The 20,763-nt window shown below is 42.5% G+C and overlaps 1 protein-coding gene and 1 non-coding gene across 2 annotated transcripts; both read left to right on the top strand.

Annotated features, from left to right (window-relative positions):
• Window positions 1-1,551: 1,551 nt before the first annotated feature.
• Window positions 1,552-1,692, top strand: LOC123728333 (U4 spliceosomal RNA). The gene has a single exon (XR_006760219.1). It is a non-coding gene; the product is annotated as a U4 spliceosomal RNA (small nuclear RNA).
• A 2,230-nt stretch (window positions 1,693-3,922) lies between these two features.
• Window positions 3,923-20,225, top strand: LOC123728273 (N-acylneuraminate cytidylyltransferase). Its single transcript, XM_045700147.2, has 8 exons — window positions 3,923-4,448; window positions 5,382-5,524; window positions 6,071-6,226; window positions 6,725-6,858; window positions 11,228-11,322; window positions 12,033-12,204; window positions 16,420-16,585; window positions 18,880-20,225. Exons 1-8 carry the CDS (start codon window positions 4,228-4,230, stop codon window positions 19,092-19,094), a joined length of 1,302 nt encoding a protein of 433 aa, XP_045556103.2. The 5' UTR covers window positions 3,923-4,227; the 3' UTR covers window positions 19,095-20,225.
• The last annotated feature ends 538 nt before the right edge of the window (window positions 20,226-20,763 follow it).

The raw sequence follows: 20,763 nt of genomic DNA, 5'->3' as shown, positions 1-20,763 counted from the left end.
GTAGGCACGCGTAGCATAGAAATAGTGCACATAGAACAGATCTACCCCTTCTTAGACTTGCTTTCAATGATATATCTATAACTCACATTTCTATCTGAATTTGGTTGGGTCACCCAAAAAGTTACATATTGCAGCTTTAATGCATTTATCTTTATTAACTAACATGTTTTCTTACCTATGCTGCTAAATAGCTAGCTAGCTAGGTTTGTATGCCAATTTGAGGTTTAAGTTAGCCTAGCTAGCTAACTAGTAAAGATGGGACCCTGAAGACTATTCCCAAGTTATCTCAACAAAATAATAGGCAGAGAAAACCCTTGGTAGCTATTAGTACTACACTTTACATGGTTCTTAATGAATTATCTTCATATACAACAGTGTCCTTGTGTCTTTACCACCAAATGCCAACTGTATTAGACTGTAGTTATTTCTCTCAACCAGCTCACAGTCTCACTGTCAGAATTAGACGTCCATGTTTCTACAACGTCACATTTCTAAGTTGTTCCAAACGTCACATTTCAAAGTGTTTAAGGTTAAGTTTAGGCATTAACTCCAAATTCTTAAGCTTAGACATGAACTCTGAATGGTTAAAGTTTGGAATAGGCTTAAAACAAAAATATAAAAAAAACAATTTACAACCTTTGGAATCAGAGAAAGATGCTTAAGCCCCTCTGCCATCCCCGCCCACAACGCCCTAGCAACGCCCTAGCAAAACTAAAACCCACGTGAAGGTAACAGTGCTCACTGTTGCCCCTAGTGGCCAGGTACCACGTCATCTCCCGACAACAGACATGGATGGACGGTTGAACTGGCAGATTTTACAACAGTGGGCCTACTGCCTAATGAACATTCAAGGCAAATGCCTCCATCTGGTGGTGCAAAGTGAAACATCTCCCTGGTCCATACAGTTCCCCGGTCCAGATATTGGTAAGTGTAGTAAGACTGTGTAGAAATGTAAAATATTCCAATGGAATAATAGCACCAATCTCTGACTGCAAATATTCAAAAGTTGGAATATTGCCATCGTACTGTTGCCATCGTACTGATATCTGATATTGCCATCGTACAATTCTCTACGACTGTTCTAAACATGTCCACACCTTGTTAGGATCCGTCCGGACGGGAAACTGCCTGCAGATCAGATCAGTGCAATCCAACATTTACATAACAATTGGTTAGTTCTATCCGCAATCCTTGGGACGTCCCTACCTTAAACGTCTAACCCTAACATTAACCCCATTCGCTTACCGTAACCCGTTTAAATTTCAACTTTAATGGGGCAGGGACGTTCTAAGGATCTGAAAAGCACGACCCCATGAGAATGGTTTGTTTCACATCCCATCATGCCTTGCGGTGTGATATAGCTACATTTTTATTTTTAAAATACAAACTATGCACACCTCGGTTTATCGAAACGTTTTGAACACATTTCAATCATAATATATTACTATAGCACACAAATTAGCACCACAATGTACCGTGACGTTATTATGAACCGTCTCCGTGAATTGTATCTTCTGTGGTAGCTACCTTGCCTTTTTCAAGTTTTGAATCAGCTTTGCGCAGTGGCAGTATCGTAGCCTATGAGGTCTATCCGAGGCGCGATTATTGCTAGTTGAAAACTTTACCCAATACCCCGCCGTGACGACTTGAAATATAGTCGGCATTGGCAATTTTTGACGGTCTCTAAGGAGACTGATTTGCCTGTTCAAATTAAGGAAGTTATGCAGTAGCGGTCATCTCTCGAGTTTATTGAATGTGCCGTCATTTGCAGATGTACTAATAAGTGTGTATTTGTAATATGAGATTTGTGTTATCTTTGCACCATGAAAATACGAATTGAACGTTTGAATTACATGCAGCGTCTAGGTCTAGCTTCCCAGTTATGCTACATACATCAGAGTGATTTGTATCTAGTGGGCGTGCGAGTTTGTAGACAGTTTGTCCATTATCGAACTCTGTCTCCGACTTTGGAACTAGTTCAAACTGGTCTGGTTTCCCATTGATCATATTGTCTGTTTTTATTCCCGCTGTTTACCGGCAGTTGGTTTTATGTTTATACTACTGAGTGAAAGCAGGAAAAAGAAAAGTACCCAATTGTCATACTTGAGTATAAGTAAAGATACCCCAATAGAAAAAGACTCAAGTAAAATGAAAGTCGCCCACTAAAATACAACTTCAGTAAAAGTATTTGGTTTTAAAAAAAATAATGTAATTTGCTAAAATATACTTTATCAAAAGTACAACTACAAATCATTTCAAATTACTTACATTAAGCAAACCAGATAGCGCCATTTTTTTTATTTACGGAAAGCCAGGTGCACAGTCCCAACGCTCAGACATATTTTACAAATGAAGCATGTGTGTTTAGGGAGTCCGCAGGGATTTTCTCTTGATAAGCACGTGAATTTGACCATTTTCCTGTCCTGCTAATGTAGCGTGGTTCGTTCTGCGTTGTGTACTTTTATTTAGGACACTGCCACAACTGGAATTCTGATGGTTGAATCATTTTTATTCGACCTGCACACGAAGAGACAACACACAATATGTTAGCCCTCGGTGCAGTCACAGCTCTCGGGCACCTTGCTAGTTGAAGGTCCGGCAAAAGAGAACAATAGAAGGGTACGTAAGTACGGATAACCCGCGATGGACCAAACCAAAATATACAAACTTTTACAATTAGGTGTATTTACAATATAGATATCAAAAAATGTTTGTACACCGAAAAATAACATTAACTATGCTGCTGTAATTAAATAAAGAAACACATTGAATTATTATTATTGTTATTAACTTATTAACATCCCCTCTTGACCTGGTCTACTTGAACTGTCCTTGTGTGTAACTTGGTGCATAATCTAGGGGAACAACATCACTCTACTACATTAAGCGTTCAAAATGTAAGTACTTTTGGGTGTCAAGGAATATATATGGAGTAAAAAGTAAAATATTTTCTTATGGAATGTAGTAAAGTAAAAGTAGCCAAAAATATAAATAGTAAAGTACAGACCCCCCAAAACTACTTAAGTAGTACTTGAAAGTTTTTTGAATGTATTCTACAGTGGTAGATTAAAACACTGTAGAATAATGAACCAGATATTTCACCGGATGTATAAAATGTAATGTGAAGCGTTTGGCGTTTCCACTCACCATCAAATATGGTGATGTGAGGAAGCCCAGTGCCCTGCAGTGGGTGTAGATGGATTTTTGCCGAAATTCTGCACATTTACTAATCAATGAAGCTAGTGATGGGGAAACGAAGCTTCCTGAAGCATTGAGCATTTCCATACAATTGTGTCGAAAATAGGTTAATTACACGAGGTCAACAGTGTACACTAGTGGCACCTGCTGGTCAAAATAAGCCTTTTCCTATTCTACCGAAACGAATACCAAACCAATCAGGTGGTTACTAGACAAAACACATATTTGGAGGTCATTGATAACGTGTTTCCGATAAAGCGATACAATATCGGCACACTGCTTAACGATTTCGATGCATGACTCCGAGCTCCCGGTATCAGAAGTATCATCTTATCGCCATACATTTTTATGTGTCCAAAACTATAAATCAGTAAAGTAGTAGACTTTTACCCTTTGCAAACGTTTCTAAAAATGGTGTTGTTTATGAGGGCAAGGGGGAACTGAGTTATTGCACACGCGCACTGCACAGTTGTCGTTCCATCTAGAAGTAGTAAATGTTTTACCGTAAGTACTACTGTTTGGTTGGCTAGCGCAATTAAATTGTCTATGATGAGTACATTTACATTATTTTGTGCAATATTGAAACCTGGGGTTCTATGATTGAGGAGATAGACATTGGACATGCTTCTACCATTTTGCACCTTAGGTATTGTCGTGTCGATAATATTGATAGCCATCATAGTTTTTTACGCATTGACCTCGATCATTACGGTACAATTCTATTTTGGCGTTCTTTCTGATTTCGTAGCTACAATGAAATATCATAATACGCCACTTTTTCTGTGTATAAATGTAATATTTGTAGGATTAATAGGCCGTCCTTCACACAGTGTAATCAGTAGTATATATTGTAACCTAAATACCTAGCTAGCTACAGTGAGTTGGAATACAAGAAGTAGCTAGCTAGATTCATCAGCCGACTGCTACACATAGCTACCGTTAACGCTACTAGTTAGTTAGCTAGCTAAGTTACAGTGATACCGCCACGTCTTCTTATCCTCCCACTCGGCTACTGAGTGACCCTTTACAATGGCTGCTGCTAAAAAACGTACGCGATCGAGCATCGAAGATGTGAGAGACAGAAAAGCAAAGGTTATCAAAGACAGCGGTGAGAAGAGACACATCGCAGCCCTGATCCTCGCGAGGGGAGGCAGTAAGGGGATACCCCTGAAGAATATCAAAATGTTAGCCGGTGTCCCCCTCATTGGATGGGTTCTGAGAGCTGCAGTGGACTCCAAACAGTTTGACAGGTAATTCAGTTCAATCTAATAGTCAAATGTCTTTTAATCGAACTACTGTTATACGGAGTTGCTTTGATAGAAGCTTGGTAGGCTAGCTACATACAACCCACATAAAAAAATACTAGTATACTATGATATTAATACCATAGTATTCACTGTAGTGTATTATTTACAGTTAACTATAGTATATATTGTAGTAAAATAACTAGTATATACTATAGTAATTCATGTAGTGTTTTTGCAGTCTGTAGTATTTACTATAGTGTTTCTGTTTTAAAATCTTTGACATAGAAGTGGTGGCTTTCTCTCCTTACTAGAGAAATACTAAAATACTTAATTTTCCATAACCTGTAGGTAGATAGGACTGGGGTGTGAACGGATAGGTCAGCACTTCTGCCCTTTTCTAACTGTAGGGAACACAGAACATGGGCTATACTTAGCATGTAGGTTTCTCACTTATGGGTGACACAAATTGGGATATGGAAGAGGTGAATGGGCAGGGTAAATGCAAATTGCTGTAGTATTTACTATAGTTAAAAAGGGTAGTGTTTTGCAGACATTACCGTTGCATTTACTAGTGTTTTTTTCTCTCCAGGTACTACTGTAGTATTTACTATAGTATTAAACGGTATACTACAGCATTCTCTACTAAGTACTACACATGATCAAGGGATACTACAATGTATAGTATACTACAGTTTATTACAGAATTCTATAGTAAGTACTGTAGTATTCTATAGTAAACTGTAATATTTTTAATTGTGGGAAAGCATGTTGACATTCTTGTTTTGGGTGCATGGATAATATTCTTATTTGAAAGTTAGTGTACTGTCTCTGAATGAACCCCCTGTTTTGGGCTTGGCCACACAAGACTGGATTGCACTGATGTAGCCTACTTGTTACAAAGCCTGAGGAATCAACTTCTTCCGTTCTTTCTCCCAGTGTGTGGGTATCAACTGACCATGATGACATTGAGAAGGTAGCGAAGGCATGGGGAGCTCAGGTTCACCGCAGGAGCCCAGAGGTGTCCAAAGACTCCTCCAGCTCTCTCGACACCATCCAGGAATTCGTCCGATTAAACCCAGGTAGGGGGTGAACGTCAAGTGTATTTCCTTGATTCCTCATGTCCTCTCTCCTTGCCTCCTCAAAATACATTAGAGGAGGAGATCTGAGTGGAGGAAGCTCAGATCTTCTGCTCCAATGTGCTGTTAGGAGACAAGGAGGGAGGCGTGAGGAAGATTCTCTGTGGCAACAGTGTCAATGTTGGTTATAATTTATTGTGACGGAACCCTGTCTTTGTAATGACTGTTTGGCAGCGCTTTGTTATAGATGTCAGCCATTAATGTATATGTACAGACCTCGTTTAGCCACTAGCTTGACTAAGGCTCTGGGACAGTATGTATCAAGCATCTCAGAGTAGGAATGCTGATCTGGGATCAGGTCCCCCCCTGTCCATGTAGTCTTATTCATTGTGATCTATGAGGCAACATTTGGGATTATCCCAATAAAGTGGGACCACTCCATAGCTTCAATTGACAACAGTGGCAGCATATACAAGACTATTCAAATCTCCTACTGTTTCTCATACTCTTCTGGTATCTCATAGTCTGCTGTGTGTTGTCCTCCTCCAGAGGTGGATGTGATCTGTCACATCCAGGCCACGTCTCCCTGCCTGCACCCCTTCCACCTGAAGGAGGCCCTGGAGACGATCACCAAGCAGGGCTTCACGTCCGTCTTCTCTGTGGTCCGACGACACCACTTCCGCTGGCAGGAGGTGAAGAAAGGAGGTACAGGATAGCCATGTGTTATGTTTAGGACCTTACACTTAGGCACGGTTTCCCGGATACAGATTAACCCTAATGCTGGATTAAAAAGCAAGGTCAATGGAGAATCTCCATAGAAAATGATTTGTAGTTCAGGATTAGGCTTAATCTCTGTGGGGGAAAAACACCCCTAGGCTACTTTATAATTCCATCCCTTTAGAGTTGTGTGTATTAGGTAGTTTTTGTGGAATTGTTAGATTACTTGTTAGATATTACTGCACTGTCGGAACTAGAGGCACAAGCATTTCACTACACTAACATTAACATCTGCTCACCGTGTGTATGTGACCAATAACATTTGATTTGAAGTAGGGTCAGGAGTTTTTCCTGACCACGTGACTGTATCACAATAGAGAGGTGGGGGTGTGATTAAACAAGTGAGTTTTTCTCCTGACCAGGTTATATTAGAAACCAGACTATTTCCTATCAACTCATAATGATTATGTTCTCTCTCCTCTCCAGGTAGTGTAGCCACCCAGCCTCTCAACCTGGATCCATCCAACAGGCCCCGGAGACAGGACTGGGATGGAGAGCTGTGTGAGAACGGGTCATTCTATTTCTCCACCAGAGCCCTTATAGAGGAAGGTGTTCTGCAGGTAACTGTCACCATGCCCATAAAGGGAACCATATTCACAAAGCGTCTCAGGAAGGACTGCTGGTCTAGGATCAGTTTTCCCTTTTCGATTGAAAGAATAGTGAGGAGACCATCTGAACTTCACTTCAACTTCTTTAGTACCATGATGTACGCAGGACAATACACACAGGGATGATAATGAGAGAATTATAAACCTGTTAATTGAATATAATAACATATGTTGTTTAGCAGATATGCCATTTTTATCCAAAGCGACTTAGTCATGTGTGCATACATTATACGTATGGGTGGTCCCAGGAGTAGAACCCACTACCCTGCCGTACAGCGCCATGCTCTACCAGCTGAGCTACAGAGGACCACAGGAGTAGAACCTACTACCCTGCCGTACAGCACCATGCTCTACCAACTGAGCTACAGAGGACCACAGGAGTAGAACCCACTACCCTGCCGTACAGCGCCATGCTCTACCAACTGCGCTACAGAGGACCACAGGAGTAGAACCCACTACCCTGCCGTACAGCACCATGCTCTACCAACTGAGCTACAGAGGACCACAGGAGTAGAACCCACTACCCTGCCGTACAGCACCATGCTCTACCAACTGAGCTACAGAGGACCACAGGAGTAGAACCCACTACCCTGCCGTACAGCGCCATGCTCTACCAACTGAGCTACAGAGGACCACAGGAGTAGAACCCACTACCCTGCTGTACAGCACCATGCTCTACCAACTGAGCTACAGAGGACCACAGGAGTAGAACCCACTACCCTGCCGTACAGCGCCATGCTCTACCAACTGAGCTACAGAGGACCACAGGAGTAGAACCCACTACCCTGCCGTACAGCGCCATGCTCTACCAACTGAGCTACAGAGGACCACAGGAGTAGAACCCACTACCCTGCCGTACAGCGCCATGCTCTACCAACTGAGCTACAGAGGACCACAGGAGTAGAACCCACTACCCTGCCGTACAGCGCCATGCTCTACCAACTGAGCTACAGAGGACCACAGGAGTAGAACCCACTACCCTGCCGTACAGCACCGTGCTCTACCAACTGAGCTACAGAGGACCACAGGAGTAGAACCCACTACCCTGCCGTACAGCGCCATGCTCTACCAACGGAGCTACAGAGGACCACAGGAGTAGAACCCACTACCCTGCCGTACAGCACCATGTTCTACCAGCTGAGCTACAGAGGACCACAGGAGTAGAACCCACTACCCTGCCGTACAGCACCATGCTCTACCAGCTGAGCTACAGAGGACCACAGGAGTAGAACCCACTACCCTGCCGTACAGCGCCATGCTCTACCAGCTGAGCTACAGAGGACCACAGGAGTAGAACCCACTACCCTGCCGTACAGCGCCATGCTCTACCAGCTGAGCTACAGAGGACCACAGGAGTAGAACCCACTACCCTGCCGTACAGCGCCATGCTCTACCAACTGAGCTACAGAGGACCACAGGAGTAGAACCCACTACCCTGCCGTACAGCACCATGCTCTACCAACTGAGCTACAGAGGACCACAGGAGTAGAACCCACTACCCTGCCGTACAGCGCCATGCTCTACCAACTGAGCTACAGAGGACCACAGGAGTAGAACCCACTACCCTGCCGTACAGCACCATGCTCTACCAACTGAGCTACAGAGGACCACAGGAGTAGAACCCACTACCCTGCCGTACAGCGCCATGCTCTACCAGCTGAGCTACAGAGGACCACAGGAGTAGAACCCACTACCCTGCCGTACAGCGCCATGCTCTACCAACTGAGCTACAGAGGACCACAGGAGTAGAACCCACTACCCTGCCGTACAGCGCCATGCTCTACCAGCTGAGCTACAGAGGACCACAGGAGTAGAACCCACTACCCTGCCGTACAGCGCCATGCTCTACCAACTGAGCTACAGAGGACCACAGGAGCCTTCCTCCTTTAACCTCTTGGGGCTAGGTGGGACGCTAGCGTGCCACCCGTGGTGCACTCCATCAACAGCAGGTGCATTTCAAGAGCGGCAAATTTGAATCCAAATAAATGTCAAAATTCAAATTTTTCAAAAATACAACTATTTTACACCATTTGAAAGATAAACATCTCCTTAATCTAACCACGTTTTACGATTTCAAAAAGGTTTTACGGCGAAAGCATACATTTAGAGTATGTTAGGACAGTACATTTACAAGAGTTGTGTGTAATGTTTTGTCAAGTCAAAGACAGGGTCACCAAAACCATAAAACCAGCTAAAATGATGCACTAACCTTTTACAATCTCCATCAGATGACACTCCTAGGACATTATGTTAGACAATGCATGCATTTTTAGTTCTATCAAGTTCATATTTATATCCAAAAACAGCGTTTTACTATGGCATTGATGTTGAGGAAATCGTTTCCCTCCAATAACCGGCAGTCAAGTCAGCGTCACAAATTAAATAATTAAAATTAGAAAACATTGGTAAAATATTATATTGTCATTTAAAGAATTATAGATTTACATCTCTTGAACTCAATCAACTTGCCAGATTTAAAAATACCCTTACTGGGAAATCACACTTTGCAATAATCTGAGCACTGCGCCCAGAAAAATACGCGTTGCGATACAGACTAGACGTCATGTTGGGGAGATCTAAAATCAAAAATACTATGTAAATAATCCATTACCTTTGATTCTCTTCATCAGATGTCACTTCCAGGTATCACAGGTCCATAACGAATGTAGTTTTGTTCAAAAAAGCTCATCATTTATGTCCAAAAATCTCCGTCTCGTTAGCACATGATGTAAGCCAGCCGGACTTCTCGTCATGAACGAGGGGAAAAAATATATTTCCGTTCGTTCAAACATGTCAAACGTTGTATAGCATAAATCATTAGGGCCTTTTTTAACCAGAACATGAATAATATTCAAGGTGGACGAATGCATACTCTTTTATAACGTATTGGAACGAGGGTACCCAACATGAACTCGCGCGCCAGGTGTCTAATGGGACATCATCGTTCCATGGCTCTTGTTCGGTCAGATCTCCCTCCAGAAGACTCAAAACACTTTGTAAAGGCTGGTGACATCTAGTGGAAGCAATAGGAAGTGCCAAAATATTCCTAAACCCCTGTGTTTTTCAATGGGATAGGTTTAAAGTCAATACAACACATCAGGTATCCACTTCCTGTCAGAAAATGTCTCAGGGTTTTGCCTGCCAAATGAGTTCTGTTATACTCACAGACACCATTCAAACAGTTTTAGAAACTTTAGTGTTTTCTATCCATATATAATAAGTATATGCATATTCTAGTTACTGGGTAGGATTAGTAACCAGATTAAATCGGGTACATTTTTTTTATCCAGACGTGCAAATGCTGCCCCCTAGACCCAACAGGTTAATTGTCTCACAAGACTGCCACTTGATTGGTTAATATACACTGTGGGTAGGCTGCATGCAAAATATAAGTGACGTTTGTACATACAGGAGAAGATGAATCATATCTAGAAAATTATACAATTGTATTATTATAGAAACGGGTCTGATAGTAGGCAGGGTAAACCATGGGGTTTGTGGAATAAGACCCAAACTACTTTGCAGCTGCTTGATGAGGAACAATAGAGCATTCTGAATGATCTTCAACACCAGTCTGTAGGCTCTGGAAGTATATGTGAAGGGATACATTCTCTGTAAGCGAATTGCATTTCAGTCATTGGTCATCACGTTTATATTGCAGTCTGCCCATTTCAGCCAATTAGCTGTTCTGTCTCGGTGAACATGTTGCTTTTGCCACTGTGTTTTCAGTATTCTGCTGTTATTAAAGTTTAAACAAGGATCGGTTCTTAAGGCCTCATCAGCCTGGTTTTTAGTTGGTCACAGGTCACAGTCAATAGTTACTCCATTTATTTTTGCATGTTCAGCATAGGAGAGCCTGTAGTGTGTGTGTGTGTGTGTGTGTGTGTGTGTGTGTGTGTGTGTGTGTGTGTGTGTCTAGTCCATCCAAACTTCATCCTCTTGGATATGTGTGTGTGAAAGAGAAATTCCTCTTCATTAGTTTATTAGTAACATTCCCCAACAATATCACTCTGTATGCAGTAGTGACTATGATATGAACAAATATCCACTTCTAACACGATCACAATGACTAAGATGATATGGACAGGGAGGACCTGATCCTAGATACAGGCCCAGATGTTTACTCTGCTTCTGGTGGTGACGAAGCTTATTGCCCTCAGGGGATCAATAACGTTTATTCATTCAGTGGATCTGAGCCTGACTAGAAACAACATACACACTGAGAGATGGACTGATCTGTGATACTACTAGATATTCTATTGTCAACTGGTGTTGTTTTAAATGCTAATAGAAATGCCCTTTGTGTTGTTGTCTTTCTCAGGGGGGGAAGTGGGCTTATTATGAGATGCTGCCAGAGTACAGTGTGGATATTGATGTGGATATCGACTGGCCCGTGGCAGAACAGAGAGTACTGAGGTAGTCTGAAATTACTGACCTGGAGTTTCAATCTCTCTCTCTGTCTGTCTGTCTCTGTCTGTCTCGTCTGTCGCGCCGCGCGATTTGCATGCACTTGAAATATAATTAGATTTTGTGGTAAAGCAACACAATGAACAATGCTGTAACACAGAGGAGTGGATGTCCAAATGTATTTCCCTGTGTGTTGTTTCTCTCCAGGTTTGGTTACTTTGGTCTGGACAAGCCTGAGGTGTATTTCCCTGTGTGTGTTGTTTCTCTCCAGGTTTGGTTACTTTGGTCTGGACAAGCCTGAGGTGTATTTCCCTGTGTGTGTTGTACCTCTCCAGGTTTGGTTACTTTGGTCTGGACAAGCCTGAGATGTATTTCCCTGTGTGTGTTGTTTCTCTCCAGGTTTGGTTACTTTGGTCTGGACAAGCCTGAGATGTATTTCCCTGTGTGTGTTGTTTCTCTCCAGGTTTGGTTACTTTGGTCTGGACAAGCCTGAGATGTATTTCCCTGTGTGTGTTGTACCTCTCCAGGTTTGGTTACTTTGGTCTGGACAAGCCTGAGATGTATTTCCCTGTGTGTGTTGTTTCTCTCCAGGTTTGGTTACTTTGGTCTGGACAAGCCTGAGATGTATTTCCCTGTGTGTGTTGTACCTCTCCAGGTTTGGTTACTTTGGTCTGGACAAGCCTGAGGTGTATTTCCCTGTGTGTGTTGTTTCTCTCCAGGTTTGGTTACTTTGGTCTGGACAAGCCTGAGGTGGTGCGTCTGCTGCTGTGTAAAGTCTCAGGCTGTCTGACTGACGGCCGCGTCCTCATCTCTGTCTCTGGAGAGGAGATGGTCTCAGTCAACACCAGAGATACTATGGGTATCCGCATGCTGCAGAGAGAGGGAGTGGAGGTACAGATACTGTACATACAGAACAAACACACTGCAGAGAGAGGGAGTGGAGGTACAGATACTGTACATACAGAACAAACACACTGCAGAGAGAGGGAGTGGAGGTACAGATACTGTACATACAGAACAAACACACTGCAGAGAGAGGGAGTAGAGATACAAAGATAATGTGATGAATACTGGTGATTCATTCATTGTATTTTTTAAAAGATCACATATGATCACACAACATTTGAATGGTTTATTTCATAAATTCGACATTACAAAATATCAATGGCAACCGATGCTGAATTGTTTGACACATTTCACATAAATGCACTATGCACAATGAAAAAACAACAACTTTAAAATGCATATATTTTGTAAAACTGTCAGTTCTAAGGGTAAGAGAGGTGGTAGTCCCTAGCTCACTGGTTGAGCAGCCTAGTCATGTATGATACTGGTTGAGCAGCCTAGTCATGTATGATACCGGTTGAGCAGCCTAGTCATGTATGATACCGGTTGAGCAGCCTAGTCATGTATGATACCGGTTGAGCAGCCTAGTCATGTATGATACCGGTTGAGCAGCCTAGTCATGTATGATTCTGGTTGAGCAGCCTAGTCATGTATGATGCTGGTTGAGCAGCCTAGTCATGTATGATGCTGGTTGAGCAGCCTAGTCATGTATGATGCTGGTTGAGCAGCCTAGTCATGTATGATGCTGGTTGAGCAGCCTAGTCATGTATGATGCTGGTTGAGCAGCCTAGTCATGTATGATGCTGGTTGAGCAGCCTAGTCTTGTATGATGCTGGTTGAGCAGCCTAGTCATGTACAGTGCCTTGCGAAAGTATTCGGCCCCCTTGAACTTTGACCTTTTGCCACATTTCAGGCTTCAAACAAAGATATAAAACTGTAATTTTTTGTGAAGAATCAACAACAAGTGGGACACAATCATGAAGTGGAACGAAATGTATTGGATATTTCAAACTTTTTTTAACAAATAAAAAACTGAAAAATTGGGTGTGCAAAATTATTCAGCCCCTTTACTTTCAGTGCAGCAAACTCTCTCCAGAAGTTCAGTGAGGATCTCTGAATGATCCAATGTTGACCTAAATGACTAATGATGATAAATAGAATCCACCTGTGTGTAATCAAGTCTCCGTATAAATGCACCTGCTCTGTGATAGTCTCAGAGGTCCGTTTAAAGCGCAGAGAGCATCATGAAGAACAAGGAACACACCAGGCAGGTCCGAGATACTGTTGTGGAGAAGTTTAAAGCCGGATTTGGATACAAAAAGATTTCCCAAGCTTTAAACATCCCAACGAGCACTGTGCAAGCGATAATATTGAAATGGAAGGAGTATCAGACCACTGCAAATCTACGAAGACCCGGCCGTCCCTCTAAACTTTCAGCTCTTACAAGGAGAAGACTGATCAGAGATGCAACCAAGAGGCCCATGATCACTCTGGATGAACTGCAGAGATCTACAGCTGAGGTGGGAGACTCTGTCCATAGGACAACAATCAGTCGTATACTGCACAAATCTGGCCTTTATGGAAGAGTGGCAAGAAGAAAACCATTTCTTAAAGATATCCATAAAAAGTGTCGTTTAAAGTTTGCCACTGGCCACCTGGGAGACACACCAAACATGTGGAAGAAGGTGCTCTGGTCAGATGAAACCAAAATCTAACTTTTTGGCAACAATGCAACAATGCAACAATGCAAAGCAACACAACACCCTGTCGTTCTCCACCAACATCAAGGCGGTGACCCGATCCTGTAGGTTCATGCTCTACAACATTCGCAGAGTACGACCCTGCCTCACACAGGAAGCGGCGCAGGTCCTAATCCAGGCACTTGTCATCTCCCGTCTGGATTACTGCAACTCGCTGTTGGCTGGGCTCCCTGCCTGTGCCATTAAACCCCTACAACTCATCCAGAACGCCGCAGCCCGTCTGGTGTTCAACCTTCCCAAGTTCTCTCACGTCACCCCGCTCCTCCGCTCTCTCCACTGGCTTCCAGTCGAAGCTCGCATCCGCTACAAGACCATGGTGCTTGCCTACGGAGCTGTGAGGGGAACGGCACCTCCGTACCTTCAGGCTCTGATCAGGCCCTACACCCAAACAAGGGCACTCCGTTCATCCACCTCTGGCCTGCTCGCCTCCCTACCTCTGAGGAAGCACAGTTCCCGCTCAGCCCAGTCAAAACTGTTCGCTGCTCTGGCACCCCAATGGTGGAACAAGCTCCCTCACGACGCCAGGACAGCGGAGTCAATCACCACCTTCCGGAGACACCTGAAACCCCACCTCTTCAAGGAATACCTGGGATAGGATAAAGTAATCCTTCTAACCCCCCCTTAAAAGATTTAGATGCACTATTGTAAAGTGGCTGTTCCACTGGATATCATAAGGTGAATGCACCAATTTGTAAGTCGCTCTGGATAAGAGCGTCTGCTAAATGACTAAAATGTAAATGTAATCACCCTGAACACACCATCCCCACTGTCAAACATGGTGGTGGCAGCATCATGGTTTGGGCCTGCTTTTCTTCAGCAGGGGCAGGGTAGATGGTTAAAATTGATGGGAAGATGGAGCCAAATACAAGACCATTCTGGAAGAAAACCTGATGGAGTCTGCAAAAGACCTGAGACTGGGACGGAGATTTGTCTTCCAACAAGACAATGATCCAAAACATAAAGCAAAATCTACAATGGAATGGTTCACAAATAAACATATCCAGGTGTTACAATGGCCAAGTCAAAGTCCAGACCTGAATCCAATCGAGAATCTGTGGAAAGAACTGAAAACTGCTGTTCACAAACGCTCTCCATCTGAGCTCGAGCTGTTTTGCAAGGAGGAATGGGCAAAAATTTCAGTCTCTCGATGTGCAAAACTGATAGACATACCCCAAGCGACTTACAGCTGTAATCGCAGCAAAAGGTGGCGCTACAAAGTGTTAACTTAAGGGGGCTGAATAATTTTGCACGGCCAATTTTTCAGTTTTTTATTTGTTAAAAAAGTTTGAAATATCCAATAAATTTCGTTCCACTTCATAATTGTGTCCCACTTGCTGTTGATTCTTCACAAAAAATTACAGTTTTAAATCTTTATGTTTGAAGCCTGAAATGTGGCAAAAGGTCAAAGTTCAAGGGGGCCGAATACTTTCGCAAGGCACTGTATGATGCTGGTTGAGCAGCCTAGTCATGTATGATGCTGGTTGAGCAGCCTAGTCATGTATGATACTGGTTGAGCAGCCTAGTCATGCACAGACTTATTCTAAAATTTACTCAGTACTTTGTTGAAGCACATTTGGCTGCGATTACAGCCTCAAGTCTTCTTGGGTATGACGCTAAAGCGCTCCCATTCTTCTCTGCAGATCCTCTCAAGCTCTGTCAGGTTAGATGGGGAGCGTTGCTGCACAGCTATTTTCAGGTCTCTCCAGAGATGTTAGATCGGGTTCAAGTCCGGGCTCTGGCTGGGCCACTCAAGGACATTCAGAGACTTGTCCCGAAGCCACTCCTGCATTGTCTTGGCTGTGTGCTTAGGGCTGTTGTCCTGTTGGAAAGTGAACCTTTGCCCCAGTCTGAGTTCCTGAGCGCTCCGGAGAAGGTTTTCATCAAGGATCTCTGTACGTTTCTCCGTTCATCTTTCTCTCGATCCTGACTAGTCTTCCTGTCGCTGAGAAACATCCCCCATGGCATGATACTGCTACCACCATGCTTCACCGTAGGGATGCTAGGCTACCCGGTGTCCCAGGTCTGGCTTTGTGGCAGTATTAAAGATGCATGAAGTTAGGTAAAACCTTGTCTGGCTTTGTGGCAGTATTAAAGATACATGAAGTTAGGTAAAACCAGTTAGGCTTGCTTTGCTAAGCTCTTAACAGAACAGGATGTTTCTCACCGTCTGCTCCTAGATTTAGGCCATAGTTTATCACTGAAACCACCACCCATTAAACACACACAGGATACTATTTACTCCGTCATGTGACTTTATTAGTTTGAGTTTCATCAGACCCTCTAAGAACACATCTCAAATGACATCCTTATACACATTATTCACCTGAACCGTGCTGTGCTGGCTCGGCTGTTTTCTTCTCTCACTGTCCTTTCCAACACGGTTCCAGAAACTATGGTGGATGTATAACCAGGCCATCCCAAACTATGGTGGATGTGTAACCAGGCCATCCCAGAACAGCTTGTCTCAGTATGAAAAATGTATTTATTGTCTTTCCTCCAGGTGATCCTGATCTCATCCAGTGAGGACCCTGTGACCAAGGCCCTGGCTGACAAGCTGTCCCAGAGGACAGGCTGCGAGGTCAGGCAGCTGGGCAAGGACATCCAGGGTGAGGTCAAAGCCATGATGGACGACAAGGATCTGGACTGGAAGGAGGTCGCCTATATGGGTAAACTCACTGTTCTTTTCAATTAACAATTTACTACTGCTACTACTACTACGACTACTATTACTACTACTGCTGCTACTACTACTACTACTACTACTTCTACTACTACTACTACTAGTTAGTTGTATAGCACAGTTTGAAATATAGTGGAATCTCAAGGTTCTTAACATTCTATTTTGAGTAATACTTGTGCATTCATGTCAATCAAAACGTATGAAGATTTTTATTTGGAGCCCTTCTGAGATGGAAAGGTAGAATAGGCTCGATATCTCCCAGGAATGTGACCGTAGCAGCGGTGTTTGATAACCACGTATCAATGAAACTATCAGAGAGTAAATGTCAACAGTGAAGTTTGAACCTGCACGTTGAACCTGATTGTGATTGGCATGGTGACCATACTATATATACCCTGTTATGGAACAGTACCTCCTCATTCTGTGTTTCACTCCTCCTTATCTCTCTCTCCATCTTCTCAACCCTTCATCTTTCTCCTCTCATCCCTCTGTTCTCTCTTGCCAGGAAGTGATTGTAAGTTCTTCACTCATAAATAACTTGTCTGATTAAATAGCTCCTCTATTAGTAAGGAGAGACAGGGAGAAACTGTCTGATTAAATAGCGTCCTCTATTAGTAAGGAGAGACAGGGAGAAACTGTCTGATTAAATAGAGTATCTATTAGTAAGGAGAGACAGGGGGAAACTGTCTGATTAAATAGAGTATCTATTAGTAAGGAGAGACTTGGGGAAACTGTCTGATTAAATAGAGTATCTATTAGTAAGGAGAGACAGGGAGAAACTGTCTGATTAAATAGAGTATCTATTAGTAAGGAGAGACAGGGAGAAACTGTCTGATTAAATAGCTCCTCTATTAGTAAGGGGAGACAGGGGGAAACTGTCTGATTAAATAGAGTGTCTATTAGTAAGGAGAGACAGGGGGAAACTGTCTGATTAAATAGCTCCTCTATTAGTAAGGAGAGACAGGGGGAAACTGTCTGATTAAATAGCTCCTCTATTAGTAAGGAGAGACAGGGGGAAAATGTCTGATTAAATAGAGTATCTATTAGTAAGGAGAGACAGGGGGAAACTGTCTGATTAAATAGAGTATCTATTAGTAAGGAGAGACAGGGAGAAACTGTCTGATTAAATAGAGTATCTGTTAGTAAGGAGAGACAGGGAGAAACTGTCTGATTAAATAGCTCCTCTAATAGTAAGGAGAGACAGGGAGAAACTGTCTGATTTAAATAGCTCCTCTATTAGTAAGGAGAGACAGGGGAAACTGTGATTAAATAGCTCCTCTATTAGTTTCCCCCTGTCTCTCCTTACTAATAGAGGAGCTATTTAATCAGACAGTTTCCCCTGTCTCTCCTTACTGTCTGATTAATAGAGTATCTATTAGTAAGGAGAGACAGGGGGAAACTGTCTGATTAAATAGCGTCCTCTATTAGTAAGGAGAGACAGGGGGAAACTGTCTGATTAAATAGCTCCTCTATTAGTAAGGAGAGACAGGGGGAAACTGTCTGATTAAATAGAGTATCTATTAGTAAGGAGAGACAGGGAGAAACTGTCTGATTAAATAGAGTATCTATTAGTAAGGAGAGACAGGGGGAAACTGTCTGATTAAATAGAGTATCTATTAGTAAGGAGAGACAGGGGGAAACTGTCTGATTAAATAGAGTCATCTATTAGTAAGGAGAGACAGGGAGAAACTGTCTGATTAAATAGAGTATCTATTAGTAAGGAGAGACAGGGAGAAACTGTCTGATTAAATAGAGTATCTATTAGTAAGGAGCGACAGGGGGAAACTGTCTGATTAAATAGCTCCTCTATTACTATTACTAAGGGGAAACGGGGGGGAAACTATTTTGTATATTTTATTCAGAGTCCAGTTTTGGTTAAGTGATCATTTGTATTTCCCCTCTGCGTGTATACTAGACTACCACTGCAGAAAACTACTGACATTGTTCGGAGTTAATATGCATGCCACTGCCAGTTACTGAATATTTATGGTTAAGGTGAGAAAGTAGGTGCCAGCAGTCAAACCTGGAGAACTTGGGATTCAATTTCAATTGAATAAAATGTTGTTGATTTCTGTAATTCAAATTCTATGATTTCCCTAAGCCCAAAATCAGAAAGTATATAAAAATAAATATTATTATTATTTTTGCATGTTGCATATTTTTGCATGTTTTTGTTATGTTTTTGCAACATACTAATTAATCATCCTAAGAATACTTCAAGAACCACCTTATGGACACTTTAATAGAAAAATGTCATCCTTCCATCTCTCCCTCCTACAGGTAATGATGCACCAGATGTTGACTGTCTGAACCTGGCTGGGCTGAGTGCAGTACCCCGGGACGCCCCAGTGGTGGCGATCAACGCTGCTAAATACTCCTGCCACAGTGCTGCAGGCCTGGGGGCTGTGAGGGAGTTTTCTGAACACATCCTGCTGCTCAAGAAGAAGGCCAAGTCTCAGATGGAACAGGACCGCATCCACAGAAATACATTCTAAATGCTAGAATGTGTTCTAAAGTCACAGAGATCCATTCTAAACTCTAGAATGTGTTCTAAAGTCACAGAGATCCATTCTAAACTCTAGAATGTGTTCTAAAGTAGGGATGGGCATTAGAAATAATATCATGACATTTTTTCGGATATCCAGATAGTTTTAAACGTGGACACTTGTTTGCTACGCAGCCTGCATGACTCGGGAGATACTGTGGGGACAAGGACCAGGGGTGTGTGACAAAGGAGGGAGAGAAAAAGTAGCCACTGACTCACGCTAGTTAGACACTTGTAAATGCTATAGGTTATCTATCATCCAATATGGCAGTGCATGTCTTTACTGCATCAAATCAATGCCAAGATGCTAGCTAAGACAGCCAAATGTTAGCTAGCTAGTTGAGGCTATTTTGCTGCGCTGCCTGTCCTGATCTACAACAACCCTGTTCAGATTAAACAGCCTATACTGAAGGTTGTCATTGTAGCCTATTCCTCATTTAGTTTACTTAATTCTGTCATTTTAATTCAACTTTTAATTCATTGATTAGAGATCTCCCACTTCACGTTGCTACACATGGAGCCTCTGACTGTAGTGTCAACAACAGCAAGTTAAGTGAAACCTGTGTAGGCTAATACTGTTGTGTTTTTTAAACTATATTCACATTTATGTGACGTTTTATTAAATTAAAAATTCCAAATATCATGAGTGTAGAAATGTCACATAGATAATTTTATTCAATAAGATGAAGCCTTGTCATTGTTAAAATAGGCCTGTGATTTATTTGAATTAATACTCTAACAAGTATTTGAATACTAATGTCTGTTTGAATAACTGCCCATTGCTAGTTTTTCAGGTTGTCAGATCAAGGTAGTTTGGGTTTTATCGCTACAGGTTGTGTTGACAAAAATCTATGTCTTTACTTTAAATGAAGTAGAATACAGGAGGCCTTTAATTTACTTGAGATTGATTGTTTTTCTCTCCACTTTTTAATGTTCTGTCTGCATTTTGGGGGGAAAGTATTAGGACATTGACTTGGAGTTGCACTGAGATTCTTGTTGGTTTGGGTGTTTACTTTTGTATTTTGCCTGCAATTTGTTTGTCAAATTATATATGATCATAAACGTAAGAAACACTTTCTTATTCCCCTGCTTTAATCTGAACTATTCTAGAAATGACTTTAGCCTTACACCTTCAAGATTGTGGTATGGAGTTATAGCTGATGGGGGGTTCACATACATCTTGCCACCAGATGACAGTCTAGCGCCTCATCAAACCTCAGTTGGAGGAAAGAACGAGATGACAACATTAACCTCGTACAACCATCAAGAAGTCTCACATGCATTCCTGTTCAGGCGTTCACTCAGTTGTAGCAAGATCCAACCAAATACTGGTAAAACAACACACGTGATCATACAGTATAAGATATCTTCATTTATAGCATTGTGTGGCGATTTCCATCTATCCATGTTGCAGAGATCAGGACAGCCAGCAAATGTGTGGCGAGCTGGCATTTGTCCCAGAACTATTGATTTGGTTACATACATTAGTGAGAAAAGTGACAAGGCTACTCAGTGCTTGGAGAGGAAACATCCAAGTGGATGAGAGGGCATATGAAACATGGCTTCAGTTCATCAGAAGAGTTGACACTGGTGGTGGAGTGGTCATCCCCTCTTAATCA

The sequence above is a fragment of the Salmo salar genome, chromosome 17, assembly GCF_965601325.2.
Source record: "Salmo salar chromosome 17, fSalSal1, whole genome shotgun sequence".
Taxonomy (NCBI): domain Eukaryota; kingdom Metazoa; phylum Chordata; class Actinopteri; order Salmoniformes; family Salmonidae; genus Salmo; species Salmo salar.
This window is presented reverse-complemented; position numbering and strand designations above follow the sequence as displayed.

Bases quoted from the DNA above. Each gene is read 5' to 3' on its own strand.
- LOC123728273 (XM_045700147.2), top strand. From the start codon at position 4,228: ATGGCTGCTGCTAAAAAACGTACGCGATCGAGCATCGAAGATGTGAGA. The intron at 5,525-6,070 runs GTAGGGGGTGAA...GTCCTCCTCCAG, and splicing joins ATTCGTCCGATTAAACCCAG to AGGTGGATGTGATCTGTCAC. The intron at 12,205-16,419 runs GTACAGATACTG...TCTTTCCTCCAG, and splicing joins TGCAGAGAGAGGGAGTGGAG to GTGATCCTGATCTCATCCAG.